Source organism: Cupressus sempervirens, chromosome 6 (assembly GCF_028749045.1).
Source record: "Cupressus sempervirens isolate cs-2001-9-10 chromosome 6, ASM2874904v1, whole genome shotgun sequence".
Lineage (NCBI taxonomy): Eukaryota > Viridiplantae > Streptophyta > Pinopsida > Cupressales > Cupressaceae > Cupressus > Cupressus sempervirens.
In genome coordinates, this window is record NC_143123.1 from 209779228 (window position 1) to 209795066 (window position 15839).

General features: G+C 37.3%; 1 protein-coding gene across 1 annotated transcript in view; it reads left to right on the forward strand.

Annotated features, from left to right (window-relative positions):
* The window catches only part of LOC149551993 (magnesium transporter MRS2-2-like), a 162337-nt gene that overhangs the window by 34413 nt on the left and 112085 nt on the right, over positions 1 to 15839 (forward strand). The window contains exons 2-4 of the mRNA XM_089787483.1: positions 69 to 152; positions 330 to 406; positions 760 to 828. Of these exons, the coding sequence (XP_089643609.1) occupies positions 69 to 152; positions 330 to 406; positions 760 to 828 (230 nt within the window). The remainder of the gene's footprint in view (positions 1 to 68; positions 153 to 329; positions 407 to 759; positions 829 to 15839) is intronic.

Below are 15839 nucleotides of genomic sequence, written 5' to 3' on the forward strand. Positions count from 1 at the left end.
CATATGATGGGAAAAATAGAGTGGTTAGGCAAAAGCTTTTTAACATAACATTTTCTGACTGATTGCAGGGCATTCACCCAAGAGATATGGATTTGCTAGTAGGCAACTTCTTTATCCCTAAACGCTCTACTATTGCTACAAGGAATGAAAAGGTACAAAATGTTATCCATAATCTGATGCTATCAGATTTTATTGTCAGATGCAAATTTATATGCGCACAATTGAGAAGCCTACACATGAATATGATACATAATTGGTTGGTCTGATAGCATCATGGACCTCTATATCTAAATTAATGTGTTTTCTTGTGGCTTTTATATGTGGTCCAGGTGCTGATAAGAATGGAAAATGTCAGAGCTCTTGTTTGCAGGAGGCATTGTTTTCTTTTTGATGCTCATCATCCAAGGTTGGGCAAAAATATGATGTCTTTTGTTTAGCTGATATGTTTGTGTTTAGAGTTATGAGCAGAGATTGGTTCTTCTCACAGTCATTCAATAAGAATCAATGCCATTCTGTTGCTTTCTATATAATCTAATTGCATATTGTATTCTTAAAGAAGTGGGAACAAATGTAAAAGTAAAAGGACTGATTTTGAAAGCTGTGTGTTGGGGGAGATGGTTATTAGATATGAAATTTTGTTAGGCTATAACTAAATGACTTTCTCTCTGTAGGCTATCAAGGCCTTCTTTAGGTTTTATTTATAACTAATAATGACAGGTAATGAGCCAATCAGATTTATGAAATGCTTCATGTTTGCAGGAAAGGTCTACAAAAGTCACAACTGCATTTACCAAAAGTGTGCGTCTCACGCCAGGAGGCTTTGCAGAAGTTAGTAACTATCAATCAATCTTTTTCTTTTTCATTTGAGAAGTAATGAATGTCTAAATAACTAGGAAAACATGTTGACTGGTTGCTGTCTGTCTTCAGGAAAAGCTTAACCTCTTAAATCAGGTTCTACTGTTGACATAATTTAAAATTTATTACCCTTTCACACATGCTTTTTATTTATCATTTCTATGGAATCTTTGATTCTGATTCTGCTTATTTTATTTCTTTAATGTACCATTTTTCTGTCTTTGGTTTGAAAAGTCTTGCATATTTGTTAAATCTTTCATTCTAATGCAGTTTATGAGGGTATTACACTTCATAAATTGAAATAGAAAACAAAAATTAATCTACAAAGTGATGTTGAGTGTTTCTATGAAATGTTCATATGCTTATGATAAGAATTTCAACATTATGACCACCACATTTTCTTTTCCATATTTGTGATCTTTGTAAGCATACCAGGTGTAACTGATAACTCCATCAGCATAATGGCTTCTCGATCATGCTCATCAAACTTGTCTTGGTTGCTACCCACAACTACTAAGGATGACCTTATCGAGGCATTCTTACTCAAAGATTGTAAGCATGCACCGTTTCTAGGTTTTGTAACTGTTATGGTAAATCGATGTTGTATTAAATAGAGGAGATGAAAGTTCCTTATATAGATTTACAAAGACGATGTTTCTACTTCGAAACAATCTTGAACTAAAGGCAAAATAACAAATAGTTTAATAAACTGAAGACTAAGTAAGATGACCATTAAAGAAACATTACAATATTCTAATACCCTCCCTTATTTGTCATTATCTAACTACCCTGCAAAAGACTGTACATGTCTTGTGGTTATGAATTCTTCACAACACTCTGTTGCTGCTGAGACCCTCCGTGCAAAATGTCAATTACCAAGAGTAGCCAAAATTCGTAAAAAAATGAATAGAAAGGAAGCTCCATTCTTTAAAATGCTTTGCAACAAGAGACAAGAGCTTGCCATTGAAACAAGTCTGCCACTAACCCTCCTAGAATCAACATAACTTATAACCAGAAATCATAAAAAAACTCCAACCTGATGTTGGATAACAGAGTCGTCCTTGTAGCCAAAGACATATCGAGAATAGCTACCAAGATTTTGAGGAAAAATCAGCAAACCCTCCAAATTCTTGTAGATGAGCATGACACCCCAAAATAGATTGCAAAAAATCACAATTTTTTGAGGAGAAAAGATCAGAAAAACCAGAAAACAAAATCCAAGATGCATTAGAAATACAAAAATGTCATTTTTGAGGAATAAATGATAAAACCCAATAGATAAATTTTGAGGAAAAAATATTCAAATCCAACAAAATAATTTTTTAGGCAAAAATTATTAAAACTCAACAGATAATTTTTTAAAGGAAAAATTATGAAAATCCATCAGAAACTATTTAAGGGAAAAAATTATGAGAACCCATTAGAGAAACCTTCATGCAACAAAACATGAGACTGTATGTGGTAAAACAACACATGCAAGAACATGCAACTCACAAAATGCACATGTAAGCAATATGCAAAAACATGCGACGGGCATGCAACAAACTTGTAAGTACATGTAATCCTTGGAAATACGAGACATTTGCTTAGATTAGAAAATCATGTGATCAAAACCCTCAACCAAGTTCGAGATTTTCAGCAAAATTCGTCAAAGATAAACCACAAATTTTCATAAAATTCCTCCAATGTTTTTTATTTTAAAAGTTTGAAAAACAAATTTTTGGGAAGAATTTCCAGATCAGAAGAGGCTCAATGCCAAATTTTATGAAATTCCATTGAACTGCTGTGATACCATGTAATGGTAAACCGGTGTTGTATTAAATGTAAGAGATGAAAGCTCCATATATAGATTTAGAAAGACAAATTTTCTACTGTGAAACAATCGTGAACTAAAGACAAAAATAGAAATTGCCTAATAAACTAAAGACTAAGATGACAATTAAAGAATCATTACAATATTCTAATAGCAATTCATGCGGGTGAAGCACCGGTTACCTTACAATACGATGTTGGGTGATCAAGTCATCACTCTTGGAATCCGCAGAAAATAAAAGACCATTTTGCTGCTAGAATAAGTTTGCTCAACGATGGGAAAACCTAGCCAGCAAAGTAAAACCCTATTTAGCAAACAAACTGAAAAAAGGGCTTGAAAGCCCAAGCTGTGTAGCAGAAATATGATTTTATAAAAAAAAGTCAAAACTCTGCAAAGGAATTCTTAATTTTTTGGCTAAAAACATAGTTGCTCACAAAAATGTTAGAAAATACGCAAGAAATTGGAAAAAGTATTTTAAGCCTTATTTTCTGTGTGTAGGAAAATATGTACAATCTTTTTGAAAATAATAAAAAATCTGCAAAAGATTTCATTGCACTCCATGTGTTTTTTAGAGAACTCTAAAAAAGATGTGCCTTAGCCGTGCGATTTGTTCTTGGAGTCCCAAAATATACCATGATTCCTTAAAAAACAACATGATATTTGGATTTAAAAAAGTAGGAAAATTTCTAGAAAAAAGTTCCTTATATTTCTGAGTGGAAGGAAAACCACGAATTTTTGCCTTTTAAAATCCTTGGTTATAGTGGAGACTTCATTCAATTTGTGCCACTTGTCATTGCTAGTAGTAGTCCATAGATTTCATGTCTTCATCGATCGTGAGTTGTGACTTGGGCTTTGATACCATGTCATGAAAAATAAAAGATAGAATGATTGAGATATTCAGTATTAATAAATGAGCAGAAGTTTTCTCGAATAAGAGTTACAAAAGATCTATTAATAAAAGATAAGGTCAACAACTAATGAAGTAAAGGCTATGAACTAAAAGAGTACAAAATTATTCCTAAAGACTATTTTAAAGACTTCATTGACAATTATAAACTAAATATTACTGTAATAGAAGAAGAGTGTAATTCTTGTATGTGTAAACATAATGACAATTAGGATTTAGTTACTCAATTGGCTGGATGAATATGGTTCCATATACATGAATTGATCAAATCAAATTTCTATGAGATGATAGTATTGACAAATTCAAGTCTCGACTAATTGTTATATGATTTTCTTAGGTTGAGGGAGTTGATTATTCTTAGACCTTTGCATCAGTAGCTCAGATGGAATTTTCTTTGTTTTCTTCAAATTTCCACATCTTCCATCTATACAGACCATTGGGTGGATGTGAAGAGTGCTTGTCTACATTGTGTCTTAGGAAGAGATTTATGTTCTTTTAAGAATTCTCTTGTATGTCATATGAAGATGTCCCTATCTAGTATTTAGCAATCTACTCATGCTTGGTATGAGAAAATGGATTCCTTTATCTCTATTTGGGATTCTTTATTCATTGCTCCGATTTTTTTATCTACATTGGACATATCATGATGGTCTTCTATTTCTTATGTATATCGACAATGTCATCATCATAGGTGGGTCATCTGCACTTCTTGATGAGTATAGTCTTGCCTTTGACGCATGTGAAACTCAAAATTGCTTGACTAAATTAATGGATTTAACAGGTATATAATAACAATTTAGAAGAGCTTCAATATGAAGTCAAAGTCTTCTCAACATAGAAGACTATAAATAAAATAATTAAATAAAATGTTGAATGAACATCAATAGAAGATTCTACAAAGCTAGCTAAAAATAGCAAAAGTTACTAGAATAAAAAAAGAATCTAAATTTTTCTAAAACCCTCCCTTAATGGCTATGCTATCAACCCTACAAAAGACAATTTATAGGTCTTTTTTTCAGAAATACATAAAAGGTTGCCCCCTTTTGATCATGAATGAATAGAGAAGGTTGCCTGCGTCTCATTAGAATGCTTTGCAAAATGAGCCTACTGTTGAGAACCTCCTTGATTCTACGAAAATTCTAGAAATGAGCAAGTTAATGAAAATGATGCTAACCTAATGTCAGATATCAAAGGTATTGCTCCTTGTAGTCAAAGACACCAAGATGAATTTGAATCTACGATTTTGAGAAAAATTGCCAAATCCTTTTGCATATGAACACTATATCCCAAAATGGATTGCAAGATACCACAATTCGCCAAGAACTCTTGCAAAGGAGCACTGCAACTCAAAACAAACTTCAAGAAGCCATAATTATTGTGGAAACATTCAACAAAAACCCTGAAACTAAAGTTTGCAAAAACATCATTGTTATTTGAAAAATAGCTAAAACCCCTATAACAAGAACACTTGACAATTTTGGGGAGAAAAAATTGAAAAAACCCTCCAAATGATAACCCATGATTTTTGAGGACAAATTCATACAAAACCTAGACGTTGAAACACAAACTTTAGGAAAAAACCATAAAATGTTACATTAATTTTTAACGGAAAAAAACTATAAAACCTAGAAAAGTTTTGTAATGACCCTTACTATAAAGGCCACTGAAACCCTCAAACTGGACTTAGGAATTTTGTCAAACAATTGGCATGTAACCGAATAAGGCTGCAATATTACTAATTGTTGTACAACAAAACCTCAATATATGATGCCAATAATGTATGAACAACAATTCCAGATTATAACACTACCAATCTAAGAGATAGATGACAATATGAAACTCAAATATGAAGTCCAATGCAATTCTGATTTTATGACAGCAAATAGAACTGAATACAATGAGAGATTGTCACAACTATGCACTTCTAACACATCAAGCTCTTGACAATGCAATGTTATGACATGAACAATAACCCAGTTCAGATTTGGAATGCAAATGACGAAACTTTTACAACAGTTATTAATGACTGGAAATAACTATTTATGCAATGACAGTGCTGACTGTTCTAATCCAGAACATGCAATATTTTGGCAATCAAAACTTCAGTTTGTGCACCTGGAATAGCTCCAATTTTGCCGGATATGAATGCTGAATTAATGCCACACGAAGACCTCACAATCTGCCCCAAACCAACACACAAAATTGCTGCTGCTGCCTAACTGACAGGGCCGTATAGGTACGGCCTGGTACGACTGCTAGATAAAAATATTGCAGCGTTTTTTGTCACTCCAAAAGCAATAAATCTGGGCGCCTAGGGTTGCTGAATAACCCCTTAAAATATGAAATTCATCCGTCAAGCCAATTAGGAGTTATGAGCAAAAACGTGGGTCCAAACCCTGGACTGGGAGTTTGAAAATAATGCACAACTGTGTCTACAAACCCTGTTAATCAATCCACAAATGCTAGGGCACAACTGAAACCCTTATTCCAACCAAAGTAAACCCTTATAACTGAATCTCAATGAAGTCCAAATGAGATGGCTGAATTACCAACTCCTCAAATGCAACAATTCAGGTGATATTTCACACCCTCAAAGTCGCCAATCCAAGGGAGTGATTCGTTCCCAAAGATCAAATAATTTGCAGACCCAAGAGACTACAAATTTGCTCCACAATGGAAGAAGTAGAAGAAATCTCAAATCCAAGTATGTCCAAAATGAGAGGCCCAACCCTCTATTTATTCACTTTTCTAAGAAGTTGCTAGAACTTCTAGAAACATCCTTTATAAAATCTCATTATAATGCACTTTTTCTAGAACTTCTAGAAACATCCTTTATAAAATCTCATTATAATGCACTTTTTATAATAAAGTAATTTTATAAAATAAAAAGTGCAACTCAACTTAAAATTATAACATGTAGGCCCCAATAACACATAATAATAAAGTATAACCTCTTAACACTTCTTCAAGAGCAAGATATGACCATCTGATCCGCAGAATTGACTCTCTCTCCACACCATTTGCCTACGAGAGTCTGGAATAGGCAAAATCCATGATCAATGTCATGTCGAACTAAAGAGGGGACATTACAGTCCGCCCCTCCTGAAATTGCTTGGCCTCAAGCAATCTCAACGCCGGGTGCTGCAAAATAGCTTCCCCCTCCCAAGTAGCATCCTCAACAGGTAGATCTTTCCACTTAACCAAGTATTCTCTGATCACTCTTGTGCGAAGCTGCTTTTCTCTGCTCTCCAGGATGGATTCTGGCACTAAAATAAATTTTCCCTCATCGTCTAAAGGAGGTAATACTGCGGAAGGCACCACATTCTGACCCAACGCCTTCTTGAGGCGGGACACATGAAACACATTGTGCACCCTGCTGTCTGCCGAAAGCTCCAACTCATAAGCCACCTCACCAATTCGCCTGATAACCCTGAATGGTCCGTAATAGCATGGCTTGAGTTTCTCTGCACCACTCTTCTTAAGAGTAGATTGCCTGTATGGCTGCAACATGAGGTAAACCATATCATCCACCTCAAAACTACACTCAGTCCTCTTCTGGTCTGCATACTGCTTCTGCTGGTTCTGAGCTCTCGCAATATTATCTTTGAGAGTAGCAACTATATCCTTACTCTCCTGTAATAATTCTCCTGCACTGGGTACCCGGCTGTCGCCCAACAACAAATCCAAAAACTAGGTGCTTCATAACCGTAAAGTGCCATGAAGGGTGTCATCTGTATAGTGATGTGATATGTAGTATTGTAACAATACTCGCAGAGATATATCCATCTGACCCAAGCTCGCTGCTGAGCTACCACATAATTCCTTAAATACCCTTCCACCCATTTGTTCACAATCTCCGTTTGACCATCGGTTTGTGGGTGATAGCTAGTGCTGGGTGTAAGCTCCGTGCCACATAACCGGAATACCTCCTGCCAAAAATGACTCATGAAACGGCTATCCCTGTCACTCACAATGTTCCGAGGCAATCCGTGCAATTTGAAAACCTCCCGAAAGAAAGCCTCTGCCACCTGAGCTGCTGAGTGGGTAGTGGTGATAGGAAAGAAATGAGCATATTTTGTTAATCTATTTACCACCACATAAATACAATCCCGTCCTTGTACCTTGGGCAAACCTGTGATAAAGTCCATGGAGATGCACTCCCACTTCCTGTCAGGGATCGGAAGTGGCTGTAGGAACCCTGCCGGATAGGTGTGTTCTTGTTTGTTTTGCTAGCAAACAAGACACTCTCGAACGTACTGCAAAACATCAGCTTTTAGCCCCTTCCAAGTGAACCGCCCTCGAACTGACCTGTAAGTCTTGAAGTACCCGGGATGGCCTGCTGTCGGTGAGTCGTGAAATGCTCTCAAAATCAGTTGCTTAACCTTTGATCCTGGGACTAGGTAAATCCTGTTCTTGTAAATGATTAAATCATCTACAAGTGTGTATCTGGTATCAATCACTGTTCCCTCCACTATATCGGAGGCCCATGTATCCTTGGCATTCTCTGCTATAATCAAGTGTCTCCAATCCTCTGATATCTGAACCATAAGAGTGAGGTGTGGCCTTCGAGAAAGAGCATCTGCAACAACATTCTGAGTTCCCTTGACATATGAGATGTCAAAATCATATGCCTGCAACTTACTTACCCACTTTTGCTGGCGTTCATTCAGGTCCCGCTGTCCCAAGAAATGCCTCAAACTGTTATGATCAGTTTTAATACAAAACTTGCTACCCACAAGATATTGTCTGAATTTGGCTAAAGCATGCATGATGGCCAACATCTCCTTATCATATATACTGAATGAACGCTCGGGGCCTCTGAGCTTCCTGCTCTCATAAGCTATGGGTTGCTTATTCTGCATAAGTACAACACCTACTCCCTCTCCAGATGCATCACATTGAAGCTCAAATAGCTTCGTGAAATCAGGTAATGCTAGAACTAGGCACGTAGTCATTATCTCCTTAAATCTCATAAAACAGTCCTGTGCCTTCTGAGTCCACACAAATTCCCCTTTTTTCAGTAGATCTGTCATGGGAGCTGCATGTCGTGAATAGCCACTGACAAACCTGCGATAGAAACCACATAAACCAAGGAACCCCCTCAACTGTGTAAGGTTCTCTGGTGGAGGCCAATCAACAATAGCGCGAATCTTTTCAGGATCCATCCGCACTCCATCTGCACTAATAATGTGTCCCAAATATAACAGCTCGGTCATCCCTAAGTCACATTTGGACTCTTTTGCATACAAGGACTCCTTCTGTAAAATGCTCAACACTGTCTCCAAATGCTCTAGATGCTCCTGCCATGATCGGCTATAGATCAAAATGTCATCAAAAAACACCAGCACGAATTTCCTCAACTGATGGTGGAAAACTCTGTTCATAGTGGACTGGAAAGTGGCAGGTGCATTGGTCAGGCCGAAAGGCATGACTACAAACTCAAAGTGCCCACAATGACATCTGAAAGCAGTTTTCTCAATATCCTGTTCACGGACTCTGGTCTGGTGATATCCTGATCTCAAATCAATTTTCGTGAAATAACAAGCCCCATGCAATTCATCTATCAACTCATCAATGCGAGGAATGGGATACCTGTTCTTAATGGTTCTCTTATTTAATTCCCTGTAATCAACACACATCCGAAGAGTTCCATCCTTCTTTTTTACCAAAACAACAGAAGATGCAAAAGGTGACTTACTTGGTTGGATGTGCCCCATAGCTAGCAACTCCTCGATGGTCCTTTCGATCTCATCCTTGAGTCGCTTTGGGTGTCGATATGGTGTGATCATGATAGGCTTAGCACCTTCCTCTAGCTCAATAACATGCTCAATGCCTCTGTCCGGTGGCCTGCCTGGTGAAATCTCACTGAATACCTTTTCGTACTTAATCCTCAATTTCTGAATATCAGGATGATATTCTGTCTTATGTTGCTCCTCCTGTGTAGGTGTCAAAGTACAAAGTGCTGCCCACTCTATATCATTATGCCTAGTTAATCTCTCCAGCCGCCTAAATGAGATAGTCCTGATGTCTCCATTATGGATAGCCTTAAGCAGATGAGTCCTACCATTCACTTCGAATTGTATCTCCATTTCCTCTAGTCTCAGGGTAACCACCTTCAATGAATGTAGCCACTGCATTCCAAGTACTATATCCATGTCACCCATGTTGACCACATGATAGTCTGCCTTAAACTCATAGTTGTTTAGGCGCAAAGGTAGGTCTCGTACCATCCTGTCACAACGAAGAGTGTATCCATCAGCTACCTTGACTCTTAGTCCCACGAACTCCTCAGTAATGAGTCCACGCTTCTCCACAAATCGTGCATCAATAAAATTATGTGTGGCACCTGTGTCCAATAATGTAATAACCTTCTGCCCAGCCAAAACTCCTCGAAGTCTGAAAGATCCCTCTCTCTGGATACTAGACAGTCGTGCTTCCTGTAAATGTAGCTCTGTTCCTTGCTGTTGCCCTGCACTGTCTATCTCCTGCTCTCCCTCTGCTTCATCAGGATCCTCATGATGATGTTCTGAACTATCTGAATCTGAGCCTTCGTAATAAGCCCACATTGCTCGGTTGGTCTTCCCTTTTGGCCTCATAGGACAGTCATGGCCATACTCATACGGGCCTTTGAAATAGAAGCATAGCTTCTTCCTACGCAAGTCATTAAGTGTCTCCTTGTCCAACCTCTTACTTTCCTCCTTAGGTAGTTGTGCCTCTCTATGAAAGGGTTTCCTGTCCCTATCTTTTCCTGAAGGGAAACTCTTTGCCTGGAATTTATTTTTAGAAGCTGAAGAGGAATCCATGTCACGAGCTTTCTTAATGGCTTCCTGCAAAGTGGGAGGGTTGAGAGCTTTAATCCACCCTCTCAACGGATCAACTAGCCCATCCATAAATAAAACCAATAGCCTCCGTTTAGATACATCTATTACTAACACTGAAAGTTTTTGAAATTCTGAAATGTATGTTTCCAATGATCCCCATTGTTTAAGCTGAGCTAACTCCTTGAAATGGAGTTCTGGATCCTTCTTATCAAAACGTTCAATCAGTCTCTCCGTAAACTCTACATATGAGGTAATGTGTGCATGACCCATAGTGATCATACCATGATGCCACCACTCGTGTGCTAACCCATCCAGGTGAATTGCTGCACACTTAATAGCTTCTTCCTCAGACATAGGGTTCAATTGAAAGTATGTGTCAAGTTTTTGAACCCAAGCTCTTGCTGTAGACTTCCCCGAGCTATCATAATATGGTAACTGAAGTTTCCCTACTTTCTTTCGTAACTCATAGCTCTGAGTGCTGTCATGTCCACGGGGCATATGCTTCATCCGCACATCCATATACTCTCTAAAGGTGATTGCAGCTGTAAAATCTGGACCTCCTGCTTCCCAATCTCTCCTCAGCTGATCTTGTATGTCAGTGATCTGGGGTTCTGGTACTGGCTGCTTTGGAGCTCTAGGAAGGAACGTGGGAATCATAGGTCTCGAACTCACTGTCCTAGCTTGCTGGGGTGCATGACCGAAATTGTTCCCAATTTGTTCGCCTCCATTATGTATCCCATCCTGATTATTCCCATTCTGATTGTTACCATTTTGATTATTTCCTCCACCTATGTTAGCGTTCAACCCCATTTGACGAGCCATCATCTGCATCATAAGCTCCATTCTCTGATTCTGTTCCTGTGCTCTTTGTTCGGCTAATCGCTGTCCCTGTGCCAAGGTGTCTAATAATTGTAAAAATCTTTCCTCTTGCTGATCTGGACCGGCATTCCCGCCTCTATCCATATTGTAGTCGTAGTCTTGATCAAAGAATACCTCCCCTGTGTCTGTATGACTGGATTCTATATCCACCTGTACAAATGAGCTAGACTGTTCGGTCTGCAGGTCTGAAATCCTATCTTGTCTTGCTTTGGCATTGCGGAAATTATAAAGCCTCTGTCGCATGCTCATAAATGTTCTGATTTTAGTGTTTTGACATTTCGTCAAACACTTTCCCTCCTATCCAGCTTTTCCAAATTCCCTATAAGACCTCCACAGGATGGCAGGACTTATAGCTCTGATACCACTGTAATGTTCTCATGGCAGGATGGCAGGACTTATAGCTCATAAATGTTCTGATTTTAGTGTTTTGACATTTCGTCAAACACTTTCCCTCCTATCCAGCTTTTCCAAATTCCCTATAAGACCTCCACAGGATGGCAGGACTTATAGCTCTGATACCACTGTAATGACCCTTACTATAAAGGCCACTGAAACCCTCAAACTGGACTTAGGAATTTTGTCAAACAGTTGGCATTTAACCGAATAAGGCTGCAATATTACGAATTGTTGTACAACAAAACCTCAATATATGATGCCAATAATGTATGAACAACAATTCCAGATTATAACACTACCAATCTAAGAGATAGATGACAATATGAAACTCAAATATGAAGTCCAATGCAATTCTGATTTTATGACAGCAAATAGAACTGATTACAATGAGAGACTGTCACAACTATGCACTTCTAACACATCAAGCTCTTGACAATGCAATGTTATGACATGAACAATAACCCAGTTCAGATTTGGAATGCAAATGACGAAACTTTTACAACAGTTATTAATGACTGGAAATAACTATTTATGCAATGACAGTGCTAACTGTTCTAATCGAGAACATGCAATATTTTGGCAATCAAAACTTCAGTTTGTGCACCTGGAATAGCTCCAATTTTGCCGGATATGAATGCTGAATTACTGCCACACGAAGACCTCACAATCTGCCCCAAACCAACTCACAAAATTGCTGCTGCTGCCTAACTGACAGGGCCGTACAGGTACGGCCTGGTACGGCTGCTAGATAAAAATATTGCAGCGTTTTTTGTCACTCCAAAAGCAATAAATCTGGGCGCCTAGGGTTGCTGAATAACCCCTTGAAATATGAAATTCATCCGTCAAGCCAATTAGGAGTTATGAGCAAAAACGTGGGTCCAAACCCTGGACTGGCAGTCTGAAAATAATGCACAACTGTGTCTTCAAACCCTGTTAATCAATCCACAAATGCTAGGGCACAACTGAAACCCTTATTCCAACCAAAGTAAACCCTTATAACTGAATCTCAATGAAGTCCAAATGAGATGGCTGAATTACCAACTCCTCAAATGCAACAATTCAGGTGATATTTCACACCCTCAAAGTCGCCAATCCAAGGGAGTGATTCTTTCCCAAAGATCAAATAATTTGCAGACCCAAGAGACTACAAATTTGCTCCACAATGGAAGAAGTAGAAGAAATCTCAAATCCAAGCATGTCCAAAATGAGAGGCCCAACCCTCTATTTATTCATTTTTCTAAGAAGTTGCTAGAACTTCTAGAAACATCCTTTATAAAATCTCATTATAATGCACTTTTTCTAGAACTTCTAGAAACATCCTTTATAAAATCTCATTATAATGCACTTTTTATAATAAAGTAATTTTATAAAATAAAAAGTGTAACTTAACTTAAAATTATAACATGTAGGCCCCAATAACACATAATAATAAAGTATAACCTCTTAACACTTCTTCAAGAGCAAGATATGACCATCTGATCCGCAGAATTGACTCTCTCTCCACACCATTTGCCTACGAGAGTCTGGAATAGGCAAAATCCATGATCAATGTCATGTCGAACTAAAGAGGGGACATTACAAGTTTTTATAGACAAAAAGTTGTAACACCCTCCCATAATTTTAAAAGGGGAAAATTTATTAAAATGCAACAAATTGCACAAGCTGGCCAATCCCAAGGCAAACATCTATAGGTTCAAGGACCCAAAAACCCTAGGTTGTAGGCAATCAGAACTCAAGAGAACAAGATCACAAACCCAAAATGTGAGAAAAAAAGTAGATATGTTGAAGAAAAAGAAGACACAAAAAGTCATAGGCAAGAAAGCCTTGGACAAAGCCAAATGTGACTAGAAACAAAGCAAAACTGTTACATAGATGTTGTAGAACATAAAAAAAATCTTGCAAAAAACACACTAGTAAAAAATAATGCTAGAAAGTCGTCGAAGCAAGTGCAAAATACTCGCGATGCTGAAAAAAGAATGTGTGAGGGCCTCAACTGAAACCTGACTTTGCAAAAGACAAAATATGACCTAGAAAGTTTTGTGTGCTGCAGGAGATGAAAATCACTTGTTGAAAAGAAAGACAAGTGCTACAAGGAGACAAAGTTACCTAGTTCACCCCCTAGCTCTTTGGACCAGGTGATATTCAAATTGGTCCTTAATTTTGGTTTGGTTCACCTATGGGTGTGATTAGGGTTCAAACTTGGACAAGTTGGTTTATCTAGGCCAAACCTAGGTTGACGTAGGTAGACCTAGGTTGACCAAGACTGACCTAGGTTGACCAAGACTGACCTAGGTTGACCTAGGAAGACCAAGTGTGAACCAGGTACAATTCCACCAAGAAACATTCTATAACTTAGTGCACAAACAATTATTACATAATTTGAATAAGATCTTTAAAATTACAAAACAAAGTTTGCCAAAGTTCAAATATTTATTTATCACAACACATCAAATTAGTTTTCAAGAATTCTTCCAATGAAATTTTTATATCCAATTGCTAATAATGATCCTGATTCGATTAATTGGAAGTTCACTATAATTTAAATCATATTTTAAACATTAAACAATATCTTCAATAGGTGTACGGAGTTGCAAGCTACTTTTATAACAATTTTCTAGTAGGATGTTAATTACAAATTGACAAGCTCTGTATAGTGAAAAAGCAATATGCGTTTGAGGAGTTATTGGTGCAGTTGATCCCATTGGCATTGGCATTGTTTGTAAATCCACTAATGCCTTTGATGGAGATGTGAAGATGAAGATTTAAATAATCTGTTAGATAATTGAAACTTAATATAAAGTTCCAATTGTTGAATGTCAAAACTGTTTTAATTTAGAAACATAATGAAACTAAAAACTTCACTGGAACATATGACACGATTTGTAACATCCGGTTTTTCCCGGGTCTAAATTAACATCCAACATGCTCAAAGAATACAATTACTACTTCTTTTCATAGCAAATTAGTTATATCATTCAGGTTCATGTGAATAAGATTTACTGTTAAAAATCAGTTAGACAAAATTTCTTAACTAAAAACTTAAAAACATCATCAAATGAAATTACTACAGAAATTAAAACCACATACCTCGAAAAACTGAGATTGAAATCAAAACTACAGATGCTTTTGTGTCATGTCCCCATTTTTGGAGGCTATTTGATTTAAATAATTTAATTAATTAGGTTGTCCAAAATAATGAATATTTTATGAGGATGACTAATTAATTATTTTAATTAAATAAATAAGTGGTATTAAGTTAATTATTTATAAAGTTATCAAATAAATAAATATTAAAAGGTAACTTTATATTTAATTAATTTAATAAAGTGACTTGAATTATAAAATATTTTATAAAGTCACTTAATAGATAAAATAAAATAATGTTCTAGAAGCCTCTGGAGAAAGTGGAGGAAAAAGAATAAATAGGCACCCCGGGCTTCATTCTAATCATCCAGAGTTGTTGATTGTTGATATTGATGTTTGTTGATGTGCATTGTGGAGCCTAGGGTTTCTGCAATAGACACAACTGGCCATTGAGAACGAAAACTCTCAATTGGTACGCAATTTTGAGGGTGTGGAATATCACCTGAATTATTGCAGATTGGAGGTGACGTTACAGTCATTTCATCGGGGCAGAATCTGTGGCCTAAGGCCAATTTTGAGGATCATTGATCATTGGAAGATTAGTTAGAGTGGAATTAATTGCCGTCTACACAAATCATCGCAGAACTGGAGAAATTTGAAGGAAGCTGGAAGCACATTTTTACTCATAACTGCAAGGGAATTTGAAATTATGTTTGAGAAAATTCGAAAGGAAGCTGGGAGGATATTGTTTGGCATCAGTTAAGTGTTTTTTTTATTTACATCTCAAAGTCAGAGAGTTTGATTACAATCAGCAATTATATCTCCAAACAGGCTAGTTCGAGCAGCGACTGAAGCATTTTATCAGGATTGCGAACTGACAGGCAGGGCCTCAATTTTTAGTTCGAGACTTACTGTTTGGGCAGACTTTTCCATTGGCAACTTGAGTGCTGCAGTCCCTTAGTCCAGGCGTCCCTTTCTAGGGCATTTTTCGTCACTTGTTTGGAGTCTAGAGAATTACAAAAAAAATCGCAGGTCTGAATTCCTAGGGTTTTTACAATTCGCAGGTGTTGTTATTAAATTTTCA